General features: G+C 30.7%; 1 protein-coding gene across 2 annotated transcripts in view; it reads left to right on the top strand.

The window, feature by feature from the left end:
- Nucleotides 1–7,340: 7,340 nt before the first annotated feature.
- The window catches only part of LOC129907801 (pancreatic triacylglycerol lipase), a 79,183-nt gene continuing 62,405 nt past the window's right edge, over nt 7,341–24,118 (top strand). The window contains exons 1-4 of one of the 2 annotated variants that reach the window (XM_055984185.1): nt 7,346–8,777; nt 8,839–8,991; nt 9,857–10,093; nt 10,250–11,364. In XM_055984185.1, coding sequence (XP_055840160.1) covers nt 8,063–8,777; nt 8,839–8,991; nt 9,857–10,093; nt 10,250–11,277 — 2,133 coding nt within the window. In that variant the 5' untranslated portion in view covers nt 7,346–8,062 and the 3' untranslated portion in view covers nt 11,278–11,364. Of the gene's footprint in view, nt 8,778–8,838; nt 8,992–9,856; nt 10,094–10,249; nt 11,365–24,118 lie in introns of those variants that run through there. The other variant, XM_055984186.1, reaches the window with a different exon arrangement.

Genomic DNA, 24,118 nt, shown 5'->3' with positions numbered 1-24,118 from the left:
AAAATCAATTTTTTTTTTAATAAAACGTAATTCAAAGTAGAAGTTCTTGAATGAAAGGTGTGCATATGGTACGACGCTATTCTAAATGATTCTCTATCTAAACAAATAAATTCTGTTTTAAAATTCCACATTTTAAAACAAAACACACCTTAAAAAATATGAATGATAAAGCTATTCACATAACAAAAAAAAAACACAATTTCATTTTGAAACACCAATCCATACTCATTTGTATTTCTTCTTATAAATAAATTGCATCGCAAGCACCAAGACCGAAAAAACTCTTAAAGTCTGTTTTGCCAAAATTAGCAATTAAATAGTAAATTTATAATCAAACTGGTTAACTCTATCTATCTCTATACCTTCTTATAGAGAACATATCATAAAAAAAACAAGGTATGGCTTTGGTAGATCAGGCTATAAAATATTAGCAATAATTCAACTTATTGTCTGTTTTGCATAATTATTTAAGTTTCATTTGAATTAATTTATACTTTGCTACGCACGTACACGTATACCACATCGCCATCAAATGCTCGATCCTAGACTTTCTGACTACAAAACCATATACTAAGTTTTCAAAATAGAAAGAAAAAAAAAATATTAATAAATAAGCAGCGATAGAGGGAAAGGGGTTAATAATTTATACGGATATTAAAATTAATAATCCGACTCGGTGTGAACATTTGTAGATAAAAAAACACAAAAACAAAATAAATACTTTATTGAATTGTGATGCCTTAAAAGTTTATATTTTGAATAATCTTATCAAATGTTTGATTGGTAACGGGAAAGTATATTTGAACTTTTAAGGGCAAAGAATTGAATGAGAAATGCTAAAAAGTTATGTTAAATATATGTTTTTTTTTTACAAAAAAAAAAAAAAGAACAACTAATATTTTATTTTGCTGTTTACTATACGTTATTCTTTCCATTTTATCCTCTGGCAACAATCTGAAAAGGAATTCCTTACATATATGAACTTAATTTTAATGTACTATCTTCCTAAGAATTGAAATATCAATATAAATAAAAAACTTTGATCCAAAGTTTAAAACATCTAATTTACCCTATTTTCATATAGTTTAAAACCGATTGTAAAACTAAAAAAATAAATCAAGCAAATTTAGATGGAAATTACATCATTTTTACTATTAAAACTTAAATTTAGATAAATATTAGTTATTCAGACGTTTTTAAAAAGTGCCAAATAAATGTGTAACAAAATATCACGTATACGCCACAGTGTACCATCAAAATACTTTTTTTTATTTACATACCCCTTGCAAAATAGTTATTATTTTTTTTTTTATTTAGTAGTGTTTTCGCAACTAGAATTTCTTAAATATTACTTTTTAAGAATTTCACTGTCAAAAAGTATACTTCTTTCACTCGAAGAAGTATTTAAGAGATAAATAAATTTTCAAATAGTTTTAGAGGCAATTTTTTAATATTTTTAATTTTGTAGTTTTGCTATATAAAATAACCTCAGCGAATTTTGTGTGGAAAACAAAAGATTAGCATTGTAATATTATTTGACAGTTCTGATGTTATTTTAAAGTAATTTATTGTATATATTTGGGAAAAGGGTTCTTTAAATGGAACTTATTCAATTTATTTGAAAATTTGCATTTAAAAAAAAAAATTTCAAGGAAATGTAAAAAATTATAACAAAATGTTTTTGAAAGTATTCCACTTAAACTTCTGTATTACAAAAAATTTTTTGAATTTTTTTAGGCGTAGTTTTTACAAAAAAAATTCTCCAAAAAAATTGTTTTAAATTTCAAAAATGTGTAAATGCACTAAAAAGCTTCGTTTAAATGGGATAGGTCGTTTAAGAGAAAGTTCTAATTCTAGAAAACAATTCTGTGACAGGTACCGTTAATAACAAATCAAAAAATCTTTGTAAGAAAATCTTCGTTGAAGACACGACTAGAAAAAATCCTTAAGATGTTTCGGAGACAACTCTATTTACGAAAGTTTGCAACTTAAAAGTTGATGTAACTCTCTAAGTGCTGTAACCTTATAGCAGTATGGATTCAACATTTGAGGGTTGAATTACTTACTACCTTGGCCTTTAAAAGTTATTCCTCCAGTTATAGGTTATTGACAAATATTTTTATTTATTTAAGGGCCAATTTTTCAATAGTCAGTTAAACAGTCAGTTAGTACTTATTCCTAAGGATAGAGAAAAAAACAATTTTTCAAAAGGCAGATATAGCTTATTCCTAAGAATAAAACTATCTGCTTCTTTCAGAGACGAATAAAAATTATTCTAAGGAATAATCTCAACAAAAATATTTTGTCAGTTGTCAAAGCTGTTTTGAAATAATTTTGAAAAAAATACAGTGGAAAACAAGAAAACAAAAACAATCATGAATAAAAATGACGTTTAATTTTAAATATTTTTGAATTTGACAATTTTTTTTTGTTATTCTGTAGAATAAATTATTCTTGATTGAAAAATTCAATGTTTTTATCTGATTGTTTATGAGCCTAATAACTTTATTCTTCGAACAGTTAACTGACTGTTTATTAGAAGATTGAAAAATTGGCTCTAAATAGAAAAATCTTCTTATTCATTAATTTGCATCTAAACAAAGAATCTACAGTGCAAAATGTATGCACAAGCAAAATTGAAAAAAATTAGGGTGAAAATCCCTTTATTGTTGTTTAATCTATTTATTTCTACAAGCATACTCATACAATTACTGAGAAATCAATTTGTTCTTTGCTGATACACTTTAATTGTTTTTAGAATTAAGTAAGTTTTGATTTTAACTAAGTTTAAACAGGTCTTATTTTTCTTTATGTGGGTCTCCAAAATCATAACTCAAAAGTCTTCTAACGTTACACTATAATGAAATCGATTTTGTACAAAAATTGGATACAGTTTGAACAAATATTTGATGGTGAAAATTGATAACAAATTTACAAAAAGAAGTAAAGTATCCTTAAGTTCGTCTGATGTAAAGGTAGGTGCACTTATTTTCATTAGTTAAACTTAACGTATCAATATACTTACCATAATTTTTTTTTTGTGGAGTGTGATTAGTTCGGATAGAAAGCCAATTTTAAACAGTTTGCACATGTTTTCTTATAGCTGTTTTAAATTTTTTTTTGCAAATATCAATCACTTTGATTAATTCTGAAAATCTAAAGCTGATATTTGAATTAAACAACTATCACCATGAGAGAAACACATGGTCTATAAACGTTCTTAACATCTTTTTTTTATAATTCTTATACATATTTAACATATTATCTTTGACCCCAAAAATCAAATTTAAAATTTCACACACATCTCATTTGACAGTGACAGAATCATAGAAATTATTCGATGCCATGCTTTCAATTAAACTTGTCCTTCTATCTGACATCTGAGCATCAATTTATTTCTTTAATGTTTTTTTTTTTGTCTAGAATCAAGATACTCTCAGAACGTCGAAAAAGTTTTAAAAATATTTCTTCCATATCAAATGACTAATCAGAACTTATCATATAAATGGAAAAAAATGTTTCTAAAGAAACCACAGAGTTGTTGTCTGTGCCACACGCCATCGCCAGTGTAAAACTTTTAATTAATATTAATTTTTTTTTGGAAATGCTTAGGGATATGTGATTAAACCGTTAACATTTGCCGGTGATGTCATTCATATAATCTTAGTGATTGTGTGACATCTTTCTATATTTCTTTTTTCTTCTTTTTCAGTCTGTCAGTCTGTCTGTTCAGTTTGAAAGATATTAGTTTAGGTCAGTTCCTAGCAACATGGATGTTTGAAGAATTTCTACATTTTTATACTATATTGAGGTTTCTAATTAATTGGTATATGCGCGAACGACGACGACGATGTTGCGTCCGTCGGATGTCAGTAAATTGATGTGCATGCCAAAGTGGAATTCCTTGCGTTGAACGACACTTTAATCGATGGCTTCAAACAAAATCTTGTCATAATTGCCTTATCTTGTTGCTTGTTAGTTATGTTATAAAGATTGTATAGATAGCATAAGGAATGTTATTTTAAGAACAAAAAAAACTTTACGACCGAAATTAACAAAAACTAACTAACACGTGGAGTAACAGACTTTTTGAATAATTTGTTGCTTGTAGATTACTAATTTTTAAAGACTGCTAATTTCCAACCAAACTAGGATAGGATTAATGAGTATAGTTTAGTTTACAATAGGTTTATTAACTTCTTTATCGTTTAAACGTAAAATTATCTTGTAGTCTGCACTTAATTTGCAGTCTAAAAATTAAAGTTTTGGTAACCTTTTAAACTTATTAAAGACGTGTTTACAAATCCGCTAATTTCTTCGAAACTGTTTGACGGATTCCATGTGAAATTTTTGGACCATATTCTTATACACCCTTTCACCAAATTTTTTTTTATCAAAACTCTTTATTCTTGCTTTCTATCTCAAAATCAATGTTTTTACCAAATTTCATTAGGGTGACCCATATTTTTTGTTTTCACTCAAAAAAACAACCTTTTAACCATGATATTTTTCTAGGCACTTTAGATTCTTGTTTCTTATCTTAACAGTAACATAATTGCTAAATTTTCAATAGGGTACACTGAGGGAAAAAACGCAACGTAAAATGTAAAATGTTCAAAGTTGATTTAATGTTGAAAAAATTAACATGATAACTTATTCAAAATAAAATTGAAACAACGTAAGAAATTTTTTTATTTTTGTCGGACTTCAGCTATTTTTGCATTTTATCACTCTAATTTTCAACAGTGAGATAGCACGTTGGTAAAGCATTCGCCTAGTAACCCAAGAGTTGTAGGTTCGATCCCCAGCGGCTGCCCATTTTTTCTTTTGTTTTTTTTTTAATAAATTGATGCTTTTTTTAAAGTTGAAACAACTTTGATTTAAAGATGTTTTATAACGGTAAACCACTTTAAAGTAACGATGTTCTACTTTGATTTTAAAATTTTCGTCTTCAATGCAAAATCATTCCGAAAAATAGTTGAATCAACGTGGTTTTCGTTGATTTTAAGTTGTTTTTTCCCTCAGTGTACCACTAATATTACTCTAGTATTACACACTTTTTCATATAGGTATACCCATATTTTCTTTACTTCTTAAAAAAAACACCCTTTCACATAAAAAAAAATTTATAGACTTACATTATTCGTAATTCCCATGGGAAAGAGAACATATTTAATGAATTTCGTAAGGGTACCATTTATACCACGGATTTTATCGGACTTATTGTGGATTTTTCCCTATTTCCCAAAAAAAACACCCTTTAACCTAAATTTTTTGTATAGACTGTTCGGGTTCTCGGTGTCTGTTATAAATGAAAAATTTTTACCAATTTTCATTGGTGTTACAATTTTTTCCTAGTTTTTGTGGTACTAATCCCCAGTGCCGGTTTAAGCACTACCGGCGCCCCTGGGCAAGATTGCAAGTGGCGCCTCTAAAAAAAAATTCATCTAAAAACAATTTTTTTTAAATCACGAAAAAAAGCAATAGCAGATTATGTCTTACCTCTCATATACTTGTTAATGCATTTATTAAAAATGTGCAGTGTATTAACTTAAAAAGGTTAACTTAAAAAAAAAATTAATTATTCATGTCATTTAGGCTCAATTGACAAGACTACCTTTATCTCTGACTTTTTTGTTCAAACACATTTAAAGATTAGGTACAGTTGGTTTTATTTGAACAATATTTTTTCAAAAACTTTTTCAACTAGGTACATTAAATGTCGTTTTCGATTGGAATCACTCATTGATTCACTCATTCTGAAATCCAATAAAAAACTTTGAATCGCTTCCACCCAATTCTAAAATTTAATATCTGTATTGGTGAAAAATCAAATATTTTGTTTTTGTTTCTTCACTAGGAGAATAAAAAACTTGCAGCACGCTTCTTAATGATTACAGGCGCTTCCGGACGGCCAATCGAAAACAACATACCTTTATAAGTATAAGGTTTGTTCGTTGTGAGCTCTAGGGCACTCTGGGTCGCTCCGAATTCGTTGTCAAGCGTTTTTTGTAGCTCCTTTTTCAACCAGAGTTATTTCCTCTGTGTTCGATGTTCGCTGATGAAACTAAGGCTCTGAGGTGTTCGATGTAAAATGAAAACCCGAGAAACTCTGATTTTTTTCACAGTTAATTGAAATGACTTAGAGTGCCCTGGAGGGGGGAACAACGAACAGACCTATTTTTTTATTCTCACATACAAACGTAGTTTTTATGAAAAATGGAGAAGCTGTCAATTTTTGGCATTTCTGGATTTTGGGTTTTCGGGATTTCGGGATTTTGGGATTGTGGGTTTTCGGGATTTTGTGTTTTTGGGTTTTCGGAATTTAGGGTTTTCTGGATTTTGGGCTTTCTGGATTTTTAATTTCGGGATTCTGTCCGTCTCCCTTCTCTTTCCTTATTCATTATTATAGGGGCACCTTTGCAAAAATTAAATTGGTAGGAGGAATATTAGGATTGCTTTAGTCTTTCAAAAGAAATTGGGGTGCCTTGTTCTTCAAAGATGAACGAAGATTTTGGACACCATTGTCCTTCCGGAAGCCAAATAAATTAACCCAAAATTGGGGGGCGCCTTCATTCTTCAAAAAGTTTAGGACAAACAATACGAGCGCCGTTGAAAATGTAAAATAGAAAAAAATTGGGGCGCCTTTGTGAATGTAAAAAAAAAATAAAACATCGATTGGAAAGACTTCGTTATTTATATAACTTTTGTAAAAGTTCGGGGCGCCTCCCGAATAGCACAAAATTCGATTTGCAACAAGATTTCTGTTGTATTGCTATTATATAGAAGTAATCTGAAACAAATGCTGTCATAAATTAGTTGTATTTTTGTGCATAAGACACTTTTTATAACTTTTTCATTCGAAATGATATATATTGGTTTCATTTAAGTATTGATTTGTTGTGAAAAGGTTACACAAAAGTCAGTAAGTTGCAAGTTTAAAAAAATGTTATAGTTACTTTCGTTAGAGTTTTAAGTTCGTCTTTTTAAACTATAATGTTGATATAACTTTTGAACTAACTTTTTTAACAGTTGAGTGTCATAATTACAACGTACAAATATCTAAATCCAACGACTTGCCGCTACAACATTGATGTAACTTTAATGTTATAATTTTTTTGTAGTTTGGATTTTGTTTCATTTTGGCCTTTCGATGGTTTTTTGAAACAAATGAGAAACAAACGTTTGTTTCCAGCTTCAGAATAATATCATTTCTGTAACTTTGAATGTATATATTTTTCTTAGATGTATTTGTTTTATTTAATGTTTTAAATATTTTTGTATTAACAATGTCAAATATACATATATCAGTTTTCAGCTTCAGAAAAACAATTCACTGTATTTTTATTTCTGGGTTCACATTATTTGTCTTTGATACAAATGTCAAACGAACATTAGTTTCTAGCCGCAGAATAATAACATCGCTGTAACTTCAATTCAGTGTACATATTTTTGTAGTGTTGTGTGTTCTTGTGCTTTCAGTCAGTCGATAGTTGCTTGAAACAGCTGTCAAACAAACATTTGTTTCCAGCTTCAGAATAATGACATCTCTGTAACTTGTATTTTTTTTTAACCGATGTTATTTCTTTACTTAAGCCGTATGCAAATTGCATTGAAATTTGGGTTAAAATGTTGACCTTGGTTAAAATTTTATCTTGCTCTACAGCAGAATAAATTTTAACCAACTTTATGCACCACACAAGTGACAAAATTTAACCAAAAAAATTTTAACGCAATTTGCACACCGCCTCAAACTTCAAAACAATTTTATGAAACAAATGCAGCATAAATATCTGTTTCTAGCTTCAGAACAATAACATTGCTGTAACTTTAAATCAGTACACCTAAATATTACAAAATTAAAACTTAAATAAATCACAAAACGACAAATATTTCTCTTTATTAATTTAACTGAACTACAACACAACAATATAGTTTCCATCACAAATGACATTTGGCGGAAACGCCATATAGATGACACCCAGAACATCATTAATAATATATGACAGATCGCGATAACCTTGTTTGAGTTTCTATTAAAAAGTTAAAAAATTAAGCTAAAATGGAAAAGAAAAATTCAAAGTTAAATATACATTGGTGGAAAAAAATAAAAGCCAATGGAAACGAAAGAAAAAAAAGAAGAGAACTCATAAATAATATGGTTTCGAATAATTTCCGTGAAATTCCTCGACGAAAACCCATGAAACCATCTGAATCGGTTCAAGTGACCAGTGTTCTTGTGAGTAGTGCGCCTGAAAATGTTGAAAAAAACACCCAAAATGAACTGCAAGAATGTTCCGAAAGTGATAACCAAAACCAAAATTGGAACACCGAAATGGACGAATCCAACTTTTCCGAGTTGAATACGGAAATAGACTTAGAAGAAAAGAGGTCAACAATAATTGAAGACCTAAGAGAGTGGAGTGGCCAATTTTGTATAAAGCATAATGCTTTAAATGGTCTTCTTGCATTGCTAAACAAGAATGTGCCAGAGTTTGCCTTGCCAAAGGATTCAAGAACGGTGATGGCTACACCAAGGAACAAATGCGAAATCAATGAAGATGGATTTGGTGGATCCTATTGGCATTATGGCCTTGAAAATGCGCTCACAAATTGTTTAGCAAACGTGCAAGAAGACACAACCGTAAAAATAAACATTAACGTCGACGGATTACCTCTTTTCAAGAGTTCAAGGTTTGAGTTCTGGCCAATACTTGTGAGTATTCACAAACAAATAGATATTGCGCCCATGGTTGTCGGAATCTACTATGGAAAGGGTAAGATTTGAACAAAACTTCTTATTAAAAATAATGTTTACTTAAATTAACATAATTTTAGGTAAACCCAAGGATGTTAATTGGTTTATGAAACCCTTTGTTGATGAATTTTTGTCCATCAATGAAAAAAATGGCATACATATAAATGGACAAAAAGTTGTACCCCAGATTCGCAGTTTTATATGCGATACACCAGCCCGTCACTACTTAAAAGGTAAGATTGATATTTTTGATATGTTTTGGTTGAAATTTATGGAATTCACTCAACTTCATTTTTATCTGACAACTACGAATTCCACTCTGAGTATAGTTTATCGATTTACTCGAACTTCACAATATGTACATAGGTAAATACATATATGCCACTGATTTGCACATTATTAGGTATTTCATTAATTTAGCTATTTCCTAATTTTTTTTTATTGACAACATTTGACATTTTTAAATCCTCAAATATGTGAACATAAAAATAAATTGAATTCCAATTGCTATTGTCAAGGGATGATTTTTTAGAGTAAATATATTTTTTGAAGTATTCTATGTTTTTTAATCGTGATATAATATACCTAGTAGTGGCCAAGTAAAATATTCGGTAAAAAATTCAAACTTAAAATATATAAGTCAAAGTTGGCATAGAATTTGAAAAAGTGAATACTTTTATTGACATTGATACCTACTTAAAACATTTTTTTATTCAAATCATATCTATCATAGTTTTTGTTTTTCATTTTGTTAGTTTCAAATATTTTTCTAAATGACATTTCACGAAATGTTTCAAAGAATATTTATTTTATCCAATAAGATTTTAAACGTTTTTTTTATTATTGAAGCCTGTATGGACTGGAGCCCAAATAAGATAATTTTTGCAAATTTCTTATTTCGAATGTGAAATTTTATAGGAACTCATTTAATTTTACATTCAAAATGAGACAATTTGCGAAATTATCTCAAATTACGTCTTGTCCAAACTGGCTTACATAAAATAAAAAACTTTAAAAATCTTTTTGGATATCTTTTTGATAATAGTCTGTGTGGGCAAACATAATATTTACTTATTGTATTTTTTTATATGATTCCAGGCGTAATAAGTAGTAATGGCTATTTTGGATGCTTAATGTGTGAAACAAAAGGCAAGTATTCCCACACTGCGAGAACAATGATCTATACCGACATTAATGCTGAGCTGCGCACCAATGAAAAATTTAGATCCGGAGTTTATACTGACCATTGCAAGCTGAGTACTGTTTTGAGGAACCTGCCTATTGATATGATAAAAGACTTTCCTGTTGCAGATAGTCTCCATTTAATAGACCTAGGTAATTCCTTTTGTTTCATTTATTCAAAAAAAAAAAAACTGCTCAAAAAATTGAATTTATGTAATGATGTAATTTCATTTTCGAATTTGTCTGAATATTCTTTAAGTAAACATTTGATTTTCTTGATTTTGTATTTTTTTTTTTCTTACCATACAGGGATCACGAAACGTTTTTTAAATGGTTGGAAAAGTGGAAATTTGAATAACCACAAAGCGCGTTGGAGTATTCATCAAGCTAACGAAGTTTCAGCCTTCCTTGAGAGATGCAAGTTGCCAAAGGAGTTTGATAGACCAGTTCGGGGTTTGAGTGATTTGGCACACTGGAAGGGAACCGAGTACAGAACATTCATGTTATACCTGAGTATTGTTGTGGTAAAAAAATTTTTTGTTGACCCCAAAATTAGCCAACATTTCTTGCTATTTTATTGTGCAGTTGTTATCTGCATGAGGCACGATCAATGCGAAGAAAGTTATAAGGTAGCGGAGTTAATGTTCAAAGACTTTTTGATCAATTTTAAAGCATTATATGGAATAGATCATTTTTCCAGTAACTTGCATAATGTTTGCCATATCGTAAATGACGTAAGAAAATTTGGACCACTTGACACATTTTCTGCTTATGCCTTCGAATCAAAGTTATATTACATAAAAAGATTGCTGCGACTTGGAAGAACACCTTTAAGCCAAGTAGCCCGAAGAATATCTGAGCGTCAAAGTTCGGGTGTTCTTCACAAGGTGTCTTCAAAAATAAAAACACCTCAAGTAAAATATCCTATGGAACCTTTTGAAACCAGTAATTCTTTACTTGCATCATTTATCCTGGCACAAAAAGCAACAATATATAGCCAAGTACAGTTACCAACGTTCATATTAGATTGTAAAAAAAACGAAAATAGGTGGATTTTAAATAAATCATTCCAAATAGTATATGTAAAGTACATTATAAAAACTTTTGCAGAAAATCCGGATCTTTACTTGTATGGTCCACCGTTATCAAAGATAAGTGATTATTTTGAATATCCAATGCGTTCTTCTGAACTTAATATTTACCAATCTGATTGCATTATGGATTCACCTATTTTCGTTTCCGTATCGGACATTTATTGTAAGCTTGTAAGAGTTGAATATAACTTAGAAAAATCTGTTTTTATACCTTTGCTCCATACAATTGAAGAAAAACAATAAACGTTAATTATTTTTTATGTTTTGCATTTATTTTTGAACAAAAACAAAATATTTCTTAAAATAAAGTTTATAAATTAAAGTTTATAAAATAAAGTTTTGATTACGAAAAATTATATCAAATAATTTTATTCATTTTCTTTTTCATGCTCATCTTCGTACTGATTTTCATGCACTTCTGATTCGGGTTTGTTTTTAATTGTCTTCGACGGTCGGCTACGGGATGATGGTTTTTTGGACGGTTTTGTGCGTAGAACTTCACGAACGTTATTGACTTTTTTGAACCGAAGCAAATTTTCGAACATTTTTTCAACGTCCGTTTGAACATGAATGCAACGAACAATTTATGTTTCCCTTCGAAACTCATATTTTGAGAGTTTTTGCGATTTAATCCTATCCAAGAGTATGGAAGGAAAAGAGCCGGCTCCGTTAAAAGACGGATCACCATCGTAAAAAAGGTTTGCCCATTTTCATGGGAGTTCATTTTAAATTTGGTTTTGAGAAATCGAATGAAGCGAAGTTGGTAAGTTTTATCTCGCAAAAGATTCTCAAATTCTTCAAGGTCTTCCATTGTTTTTATTTTTGGTTTTGATTCAAGATCAGTAAAATCTTCTTCTTCATATAGTTCTTTAGTCTCAATAATTTCATTGGATTCAACGTTTTTTTTGTTTAGATATTCGGTGATGTACTTGTCTACATTGCTAGTTTGAGTTAAAATTTGCACAAGAACATCACCGAATCCTTTTACAACACATTTCAGATCATCGATTTCATTGCGCATCTGATTTACTGAATCACAAAGCAGATTTAGATTATCATTTGAGAAGTATTGCATTGTGTTGTTATGAGGTTGATCATCTGGTGTTGATTCATGTTCCTCCATGTTTTGGACACTATATTGGTCTCCTATATTGGAGTTAAAAGTTTCCCGCGGTACCAATACGGTCGATCCATTCGCCTCCTTTATAATGGAATACCCATGAAACTCACCCTTTTGGAGTACGTCCGCATTCATACCAGGTGCATCGATGTTTTCGATGTTTTCGTAAGTTATAGCAGGTAACTCGTCTACTTTTGAGATTTTGGTTGGCGGACTCTCAAAAATCGTGTTCTAAAAAAATTTTAATTTTATATTTAAACGTCTAAGATATTTTTTATTGAAAAAACTTACCGGTATTGACAAGGAGTATTGATTATTTCGTGGCAAGGATGTGAGTTGGGGTGCTAATCGTTTTTTGGCTCTTTCTGAGCGGGACATTTTATTTCTCTCCCATTCGGATTCATCCGTTTCGGTTTCTGAAGCTTTATTAAAATAATGCTCAGCCAGCTCGTCGGCTTCATCAAATGACAGATCCTTGTGCTTTATTTTTATAATTGGCTGCGGGATCCAATTATCTTCGTACACCGAGTTTTCTTCGTACTGACGTTGGGTAAGCATACCCGATCTCGGCCAGAATACGATCCCATTTAATTGGTCTACCCAACCACTTGGAGCAAAGCTAAATTCTCGGCCTTGCCGAGTTCCTTTTTTTTTACATTCCAAAACTATGTAGGGCATGTTTTTATATTTTTTTATCTTTTCTTTTTGAAAACTGAACTTCTTTTGAATGAACTAACCGAATGATGCTGACTTTCACTTTGACGTTTCAAGTTAATGTGAGATGCTAAACATGAAAATGTTTTTGCAATATAGTAATTCTAACTGTGAAACTTGCGTTGAAACCAACTTTAGTTACAAAAAAGTTACAATGACATTGATGTTTTTTATTCAATTATCACGATGTTATAATACTGTTTACTTAATGTTTTAAGAATACGGAATGTAGAAACATTTATGTAATCTATAAAAAACTTTATTGCATTTGTTAAGCTTTTAAAAAGTAATTTTGTTGTATTTTACTGTTCTCGTTAGTGTTTTTGTATCACTGGTGTTCAGTGTTGCCACTTCCAAACAAAATTTGCGCAGTAGATCCATACAAAAAATGCAGTAGATTAAAAAAATTCGCAGTAGATTTTTTATTTAACAAGCAAAATACCCGTATGTTGAACTAACAGTCAGAATACATTTATTATTACAACCAAACTCATGTACAGAATTTAAATTAAGCATTTGTACTTACTTTTAGATTTTTTTTTTTCACAAATCCAGACTCTATCTGTTGGGTAAAAAACACTTTTAACAGTGTTTATCTTGGTGTTTTGCAGCTTTTTTTAGATTTTTTACATTTCAATACTATTTATTACAAAAGAGTTTGTTTATTATTTCCTTAAAACGTTTGGAATTTGATTTGAAGAAATGTAGTAGATCTGATTAAGTGGCCATTGATTTATTTTTTGAAAGAAATGCAGTAGATCTACTGCAACTGCATCAAAGTGGCAACGCTGGTGGTATTATGAAAGTGTTATAAGCAGGGATAGGATCTTGTGGACCTAAAAACTTAAAAAAAGGCAAAATAAAACTCCCAAAAAGGCATAAAAAGGCATTTATTGAGAGAAAGCATGAAATATAAAAATTAATTGCAGTAATTTTGAACAATCAAGAGTTTTTTTTAAATTTTCAGTTAACAAGCGCCTGCGATTGTCCCTTAAGAGTGCTTTAAAGGAGCTAAAATATCTCTCTACATCTGTTGAGACGAATGGACCCCAATTAAAGCACTCGACATAACCCACTTCAACATTTGCCGGGAGCTCTTGATTTGTGTTCCCATTCCCATGTATTACGCAATTTATTTGTTCAACTCTTTCGAGTCCCTTATTAACCAAAAAATTGATCTGTACTTCTCAAAAACATCTTTTGCGACTGCCCCTTTCGCAGCTTCCAAATCTCTCTTGAATATGTCCAGAATCTGGAGAACTTCTTCAATGGAGTATTGTAAATTGAGTAAGTTAGCTTTAGAACCCTGATACGTGTCGGCCGCGCAATAGAACGTAGAAGACAATAAATGGTAGCAATAGCAGACAAACAAGTTGCATATAGGTAGATCTTTTCACTTAAATTTTGTTTGTGTGGGGTAACTATTGAGTAAGTAATGTACTGAGTAAGTTAGACCCGTTTTCTGAATCGAAACTTAAGCATTTTAGTTCTACACAAACCCTTATGTGACAGTTTACGCAGAGGAAAAAGTAGGGAATAAGAGTTTATGTTCAACATAAATTATTTAAGTTTCGATTCAGCAAATGGCCTTAAGCTTTTTGTTTGTATATTTGAGTGTTTTGTGTGTAAGCATTTCTTTAAAGACGCTAAAAAGATAAAAAACAAAGGAAAAGGCAAAAAAAGGCAATAACAAGAGAAAAGGCAAAAAAAGGCAATAACGAAAGAAAAGGCAAAAAAAAGGCAAAATAAAATACATATATTTGGAACGAGGGGGATGTGAAACGTGTTTGTTTTTAATCTATAATGTCGTACGATTGAGCAAGAAAAAAAGGCAAATTCCACAACATCCTATCCCTGGTTATAAGAATGTAGATACATCATATATTTTGAAGAAAAATAGTCATTAGAAAATCTAGATACGATTATGAATGCTTGCGTTGTCGTTGAAGAATAATTAAAATTTGTTCGAAAAACATAATCTGATATCTCTTTAAAAGAATAAGAATTCACTTTTTCAAGTCTTTTGGATAAAAGTGAAATATGTGTCGAGATCTTTAAAGGCCAAGAACCTTTGACGATTTTAAAATGTATTTCATGATTTTTGAAAAAAAAAAAAAATTAATAGATTTGAATATGTATAAGTGATTTCATTGTTGCGGGTGCTTCATGTGTACACATAAATTATTATTTTTTGGTTACTTTTAATAAGAAACCATCACATCTTTCACCTTGTATTGTCTTTTGGAAAGGTAATGATATTTAATGATATCAAAATTATATTATTATTATATTGTTAATTGTATTTTTACAGATTCTTTGCTTCTATAATTTAAAGTTTTTGTCAGCTTTTTTTACAACTTGTAAACAATTAATTGTTAATAAAGAAAAACTAAATTGGTTGAATATTAAGGAGTCTTATTGTTTAGAAACAAAAAAACGACGTTTTTTGTAGAAATTTGGGGCTTGGTTCTTCTTTTTTTTTTAATTTACAACCATGTGACCCCCTGACAGCACACAAGTCCATTTTTTGGCATGTAAGAATGTCTTTAAAACTTTTCAAAAAGCTTACCGGCAAAATATCATCTTCATCGAGATCTAAAAAAAAGTTCAAGTAATTACGTTTTTGGAAATCTCGGTGACAGTAAAAAAGGAATTTCAGCACAACGGCAATAGTGGACTGAAATTATAAAACTTGATGTTATGTTTTATGATGTGTAGTGAATATATGAAGTCTATTACCTATGTTATTTAAATATTTGTATAAACATAAGAACTTTGATATAATAACCCAAACAAATTATCGCATTTTTTAACAAGTCATTAGATGAAATAACGAATATATTTTGTTTCAAAAACCAGAAAAACTATTAAAATTTCAGTAATGTTTGTATGTTGTAACTACAGTTTAAATCATTTATTTTATAATATTCGATTATTATTAAGTCGAAACAACGTTTCAATATTGACGCAAACAGTATGAAAGTTACAGTTTTAAAATTTAAGTTTTAATGCTGTTATACGAAACAATAGCCATGTTGTTTTTGATTTTACAACCCTGCATAAAAAAATGGTTTTAGATGACAAATATAAAAAACAATTTTTCCTTTATTTAATACATTGTTTAGACATTGTTTTAATCCAAACTAATGAATATTGCACTTGCGCAAGTGAATCACTCATTTTTTTGAAATTTTGATGCCGAATTTCTGATATGAATATTTTTCAATTTTTTAACTTTTCCTCTGATTTCCGTTTTCGGGATGGCCCATGAATTTTCCGGAGCTAAAACATCTATATTTTTGAGAAAAATGATATTCGTTGATGAAATTTGGCCCCCAAATATGAAAACCCCGATTTCCAACGAAGTATTAGGTACTTACTCATATTTATTTATTTAATCAATTCAACTTGATTTTTTCCGTAACATCTTTGACATAAAATAATTGAATTGGATTACTTTTTTGTAACTTCTTTAATGTTTTTAGAAACATATTTCTTTTGTAGTATATGTTATAAAAAAATATTTTGGAACAACCCAAAATCAATGCGTATTATAGAAAATCTAAGAAATGTTATTGTAATTCATAAACAACACATCGAAATGGAAGAAAACGTTATTGTAATTTTAGTTCAATGCAATAGAAGCTAAAACTTTGTTGTGAAAACAGTAATATAATTTTGTATTCGTTGTTTATTTAGTTTCAAAAGTATTAAAGTTATGTATAAGAAACAACTACAAATAGTTATATAAACTCACAGTACACATAAAAAGGTAATATATTCCGAACTGACATTGGTCGCCAGATTGTCAAAACATGACACTTTGGCGACCAATGTCAGCTACCGAATTCTTAATTGTTTAAAATACCGACGAAAAACGCACAAAAACCAATAAACGACGCACACCACTAATTTTTAAACAATTATTTACCATTTTCCGCGATGAAACACGAAGAAAATTTGTTATTTTTCAATTTATAATATTTTTAAATGACATTTTATAAATTAAAACAAAAACAAATTTCCTGTTTACTGCGATTGAAATATAAAAATTAAAGGCCGACCTGACAGATTGGTGCCCATTTTTGACAAACAAATTTTGACAACGTTCGGAATATATTACCTTATTATGTGTACTGTGATATAAACTAAGCAGCAACTTAAAAATTGCTTGTGAATACATTTCTAAAATAGTGAAAAAACAGTTTGTTTGTTCAAACAATATATCGAAAACTAAAATTTAACAAAGATCAACCTCAATATAATTCAATTACTACAAAATTGTTGCAAATAAACTGGGGAAATGCGGCTATTTGGGTTGCAATGTGGTATTAAACAATGTTCCTGAAATACTTCGGCAATAACTTGATTGTTTTACTGGAGTTATATTTACCAAATGAAAACACATCCGTGCTATTCGGGCTGCGGCGCCCCTCAATTCTTGCGCCCCTGGGCGACGGCCCAGGCTGCCCCCCCCCCCCCCTAAAACCGGCTCTGCTAATCCCGAATTTCATAATTTCTTAAAAAAAACACGATAATTTTTTACACTTTATAGATTCTTAATTCTTAAACCAACCAAAACATTTACACCAAGTTTTAAAAATTAATAAAATGGAAGTCAGCTGTTATGATACCTTCCTCACACAACCCATCAAAAAAACACCCTTTCACGAAAAATAATTTTAAGAACTTCATGAATCCTTTGTCGCTGGTTTATATAAAACCTTCATCCCGAATTTTATCAGTGTAGCATGTTTTTCACATGGGTTTCGGATATATTTTACTTGTTGAAGTAAAAAAACAAGCACCTTTGTTTTTAATCAGCAATAACTTTTCTTAGAGCAACAATTGTATTGACTTTATTTTTGTGTCATTAGATTCAAAATCAAAAAATACCTTGAAAACATATGATGATATTCGACAAACAATTTTTTTCAGTCCATTTTTTACCTTCACCCCCTCACTCTTGTCCGCGAAAAAACACCCTTCCACCTAACTTTTTTTTATAGACTTTGTATGTACTTGGTTCTTATCCTAAAAGCAAACTTTTTGCAAGTTTCATGAGTGTAACAATTTTTTTTTTTAAATGCCTATTTTAACTGTACTAAGGATGAACTTGAGTAATTCTAAGCGCCCTTAAGTTGGTCTTTCAGAATATTCCGTTTGGACCATTGCTTTTGGGACACCATGTAGTATAAAACAATGTCCTGTAACTAACACCGTTTATAACACAAATTTTATGATCTTTGTTTTGCTGGATTTATTTTCCTACTGCTGCTGGATTTATAGCAGAACAACGATTAAAAATATTAAAAAAATAAATTAAATCTGTTTTCAATACGAATTTGAACCAGGATTAGTATTTTTAACATACATTTTATTATCCCGTAGGTAAATTTTTCTTGGCCAAAAATATATATGTTAATTTTTTTTTTTATGTTATACTTTGTTTACGTTTACAAAATTTTAAATTTCAAAGGTATTAGCAAGTAGCACCATCTAGTATTCATTATTGCAAAACAGTTTTTTGTTAATTGGTTGTACCTACTTAGTGAAAAGTGAATTTCTGTGAGTGAGAATTTATAACTACAATATTGTACACAACACACACTCTTTTTAATCCTTTTTCTGAGTCTTGTATGCTTGTTTCTATTGTTTTAACATATTTAAAAAGGGCCACAAATCTCACGCATTTCTGTGTTGTGAGTGCAGCTGACGGACGTCTCAAAAGTGCCATCTTCACGACATACAGTTAGTTTAAGAGATTTTAGAATTTGAGTGCAATAATTTGAAGCATTTTCAAGTTATTTTTAATTGAACTACGAATTTGTTTTAACTTTATCCTGCTTATTTACCTTATAACGTGCTTAATATACAATACAAAAGCTAAATTTTCAAACCATAAATTTAAGAATATATGGAGTAGTTTCCAAATGGCAAGTATTTCAATGATTACACTGGTAAACAAAATTGGACCTTTTTTTCTACAAGGTTTCTTAGCTGTTTTTTACTAATTTGGCATCGCTGATTTGAAATCTGCCCTCAGTTTTTTTTTTGCAATCAGCTCTAGTTTGGATATTACAGGAACTAGGGAAATGCTTAAAAAGTAGGAAATAATCGATTATTGAGATATGTTTCATAAGGGAAAAGGGAAATGCAAAAATGCAAGCTGATAGAAAGTGTTTGATTTCGGATTAAATTTATAGATTGTTTTGTTCCTGAAACAAAATCACTGTAAGTTAAAGACCACTGTAGCTTAAATAGAAACAAAAAATCGATTATTGAGATCTTATAACAAGAATATCTCAAAAATGCAAGCCGATGGAAAAATTCTGATTTTGGATTAGAGTTTTGCACACCCAAAACCTGTACAAAAAATATCGTTTTGTGTCTAAAACAAAACTACTATAAGCTAGAAAAATAGTAGAAAATTACTCAGATTTTTTTAACAAGAATTCGGATTCGAGTTCAGCACCCCAAAAACCTTCGGAAAGTATATCGAACATAAATAAAACAAAACCCTTTTTGCCCAGTGTTATTTAAAAATGGCTCTTACTTAGAATTGAAGTTTTTAAAACCGATAAGTTTAATTCATTTTATTGAACTGGATTTTCATAAGCGGTATTGAAAATTATCATAATTCTCATGAAATCACCTAAAAGGAAAAGGAAAACACAGTTCTGTCAATAGGCAATCAAACCTTACTGTGTACTATCAAACTTGAACGGGCGGGTACCTTTTTTCAGAGTGCATTATGGGTTAAGTCAGCGGATCAGCATATTTTTAAATATGCAGACAGCATAATAAAAATATAATAATGTATTTGATATCATTTTGGTTTGTAACGCACTAGATATAACTGAAGTGTTTTTGAAAAATTGATACATTCCCATTTCGAAAGATTTTCCAACTACGTCAGTGTTCTCAAACTCGCAGTCTTGCTCTTTAAATTTGTGATTCATCAAATCATTAAATTGTGTCCTCAAATTGAACTCGAAACAAAAGATAAGCTTCAACAAAAGTAAAAAAAAAAAAAAAAACAAATAAGAAAAAGAACATCAAAAGTAAGGAAAGCACTATCAATATTGACTCAATTAAAAGATGAGTGAATCTAATTAAGTTTTAATACTAAAATAAAAGTAGTTAACCTCAGGTTCTCAAAAAGTAAAATATTTTATAACAAAAAAAATAATAAATATCGAATACATTCAAATTAATTTGAGAATAGAAACGTCCTTCGATAAGCACATTTCGACATACCAACTATCTTATAGTCGTTGTCGTCGTAAAATTGAATCCATACGACTCCGTTATGAATTTATTTAATATTTTTTTTTTTTTTGTTTTTGTTTTTGGTAATAATTATTACTTCTCATCTCATTCAATATACCCAGCTGCGTTTCTTCACATCTTCATATAAAAGATTAATTTTTTTTTTTCATACATAAACGTGTAGAGCTACATACTAACACAAGAAAGTATCTACAGAAATACTTAATTATCTTTTTATTGAATTTAAATAGGATGCTAAGATGTTCACATTCCAATTTCCATTTCGTGAAATAAATAATAATTTTATGTGCACGGCAGCGACGGTGACGAACGGGACGGGGGCTGGTGGCGGAGAGACGGTTACGGCTAGTGGCCGAGAGGTGGTTGGTGGTGATGGTGCTAGAGAGTGCTAGTGGTGGTGCTGGATGGTGATGGTGGTTGACGAGGAGCAACGAGCGAACAAACATTGAGTACTACTTCATCCAGTTCTTCAGCATTGTGAAAGATGCATTCGACTTAAGTAAGCAAAAGATCGATCGATCAGTGCGATTAATCTAATCAAAAGCACGGTGGTTATTTAGTAGAACTGCTTTGGAGCAGCACACAAGAGATATAATACAACAGACAACATACACATATCAGCTTTTGCTCTGGCTATTTTTTTTTTATGTAGGTATTTGTGTATAAAAGCAAATACCAACTAATTAAAAAATATATACTCAGGTGCAAATTTAACTGACTACTCTTAAACTGGCATACAACATTTAACGAAAGAAGTAGTGTTGTAAAAGTATGTACTATAACTCTGTTCGACCACTTTGATTTATTGACCAGTACTCGAAGACAAAATATTTTTGCCAAACTAAATAAACTAGTAAAACCCGCTTAAGAGAAATGGTAAAATGTCACAATCTCTCCTTCACTTAAGCGGGTTTTTTACTCAAACAAACCCCGGTTAAGTGACATACAATATTTGGAGTTTGGGGACAAAAAAAGTGTTTCAGATAAGCGGGTTTTTCTCTTAAGCGGGTTTTACTGTATTTAATTCGGTAAAAATAGTTTAATTTTTAATGGTTTGATTCGAAAATCAAAAGAATTCATAAAATTATTTAATGTTATAGGATTTTTTTCTACTTTAAATGCGTTTGAGAATTAATGATCTTCTTCTATTTTCTTGATCTTCTTCTTATGAATCGGTGACGTTTTTTGCATTTTAGTTTCTTTTTGGCAAAAAGGTTTCGATGAAATGTAGGGAAACGTGTTTAAGGAACTCCAATTAGATAAACCAAATTAACAATAACCATTCATTCATGCAAGAAGTTTTGCAGATAGTAGGTACTCTAGAGTAGATATTGGAAAAAATAATGAAATCAGATGTCTAAGTGGATCCCGCAGTTCTGTCTGTCTTTTCTTTCTAAAGGTACAGCTCAAACCAGTGAAGCATTTGGCTTCAAACTTGGGAGCCCGAGTGAAAATGGAACTCGGCCGCACCACCGCTGCACCACGTCCGCAACACTTTTTGACCGCCGCACCTACGATGCACCACGTCCGCACTATTATCAGAAATTTCTGTGGCGCCGCACCACGACTGCACCACGTCCGCACTATTTCATTTTGAATGAAAAAATACTTTTCTCCTACTTAAACAAATGTTTAAGTCGTCTTCAAAGTTGTTTTGACTTAAGTAACAAATTGCCAGTTCGTACAAACATGACTTGGTGGTCGAGTGGTTAAAGCGTTGGAGTTCCAATTGAAAGTGCTCTGGATACTCGGGTTCGAATCTTCTTCTCGTCGGTAGATTTTTTTTTATTTTTCAATATTCCAAAATTATGTATTATGGTTCGGTGAATTTTTCATAAAAAACGAAATGGTGCGGACGTGGTGCAGTCGTGGTGCGGCGGTGGTGCAGCTGTGGTGCGGCGGTCAAAATTTTTTTTTATTTTTTTCTTTAAAAATTCAATTTCTATTTTTACTCGGGAGTAAAAGGTTTTGGGTAATTCCCTAGAGGAAACATTGAACTTTTCTTAGGACCAAAAAAAAATCATTTTTCTTCAAAACGGCTCTTATAATTTTAGTTAAAAAAAATGCATGTACTGCGGAAATTAAGGTCCTACCTGCTTGTTAAGTAAACATTTTTAGTATCATTTTAAGTAACCATATGACCAATAGTATTATCACATTGCATTGTTGCTGACACGATGGGAAATGATTTCTTACCAGTTCCCACTGAGTGTTCTTTTTAAGTATAATTATGTATTTTTTTTGTATTCTATCACCCATTTTTACCTTTCCTACCATATCATATTTCCACCCAACTCCTACTTCTGCGTGAGACCAGACGAAATAAGATCATTTAATAAAAGTTCAATGTTTAGTCTCACGCGCTGAGTGTTCATTATGCTGACTTGTCATTTTTGGCAAAGTACCTTTAAATGATCGGCATAATGGGCACTCGCTGTCCAACCACTTTCAAGTGAACATCAAATAAAAATTGTAATCAATAATAATAAAAAAAAGGTGTTTGTATTTTCAAGGTTCTAAAGTTTAAAGAACATTTGGCGACCGTGACAGGACCTACTAAAAGAGTTTAGTGGCCTGTAAATTAATAAAACAAAACAAAATAAAAGAAAACAGTGTTGTGAAGTGAGTCGTTATTAAGAAGACTAAAAAAGAATACATAATTATACTTAAAAAGAACACTCAGTGGGAACTGGTAAGAAATCATTTCCCATCGTGTCAGCAACAATGCAATGTGATAATACTATTGGTCATATGGTTACTTAAAATGATACTAAAAATGTTTACTTAACATACTCCCCCCCTTTGAGGGATCTAATCCCTCAAAAAAATTTAAAATTGTGTGTCTATTTCAAAACGAGGAGCGCTTCTTCTAGGAAGTGGTTTGGGTTTTCTTTTTTTAATAAAATAAAAAATAATGAAGCCAATCATTGTAAGGAATAATATGAAGCTCATGCTATAATGATGGTAATCGTGCGTATTTATAGAATTTACCCAGGTATCATTATCTAGGTCTTTATCAACTTCACTAATTTTGCCTTTTAAATCTTCTATCTCTTTAAAATTAGTCTCATTGCTCGGGGATGTTATGATGTTCATATTTTTCATCGGAATTTTACCTTTAATTGACTCAGAAATTTTAATAGAGGGAACAAATGAGTTTTTTAAGGTGGTATTGCTAAAGACTCGACCATTTATCACTATGTGTGGAAGTTTTAAAATACATGGTATCAAAAATTCTATAAAACCACTGTCACTTAGGGTAAGACTTTTTGTTATTCCTTCACACACCAATAAACCAGTTACAGCCTCCTTAAGAGCAAATATCCAAGTATTGGAACTTCTTAGGCTTACCCATCGATCTTGAGAGATGGATCTCGTTAAACAACAGTGACTTAAAGCACTACTCAAATGATTCAGAAGCGAGACTTCACAACTTATACCGCTGTCTCGATGAATCATTGTTGGTAGTTGTTGGTTACAGACAAAATTTTTCGTTGAGAGGAAGTGGCATGATGATAGCTGATTTTCTGTTAATTCAAAATACCTATCTCTTGTTGCAGTGACTGCTAAATAAGGGGATGATAATTCTATTATGAAACTTGAATCATTTTGAAATAGAGGAAACTGAACTAAATTAAAAAGCTGAAATTCTTGGTTATCAACCAAAGGGATCATCATTTCAAATACTATTGAGTCATTAAGACTTCGTCCTTTAATAGATGACAGCTTAAAAATATCTAATACAGATGCTGTCGGAATGTTAAGATGGGATGGAATGTTGTTCCGAATAATTTGGAGCTGTTTAGTAAATTGTGACGGCGAAATAAAATGAGGATTCATTTTGACATTATTAAGACTAAGAAGAACGTCAAGTAATGTGTCTTGCACTCTTTCGAGGTTTGAAATTGACAAAATCAAATATGAAGTTAATGCAGAAAAGCGCTGACTGACATCGAT

Source organism: Episyrphus balteatus, chromosome 1, assembly GCF_945859705.1.
Source record: "Episyrphus balteatus chromosome 1, idEpiBalt1.1, whole genome shotgun sequence".
NCBI classification, from domain to species: domain Eukaryota; kingdom Metazoa; phylum Arthropoda; class Insecta; order Diptera; family Syrphidae; genus Episyrphus; species Episyrphus balteatus.
The sequence above is the reverse complement of the archived record's forward strand: the minus strand, read 5'-3'. Positions and strand labels throughout refer to the sequence as shown.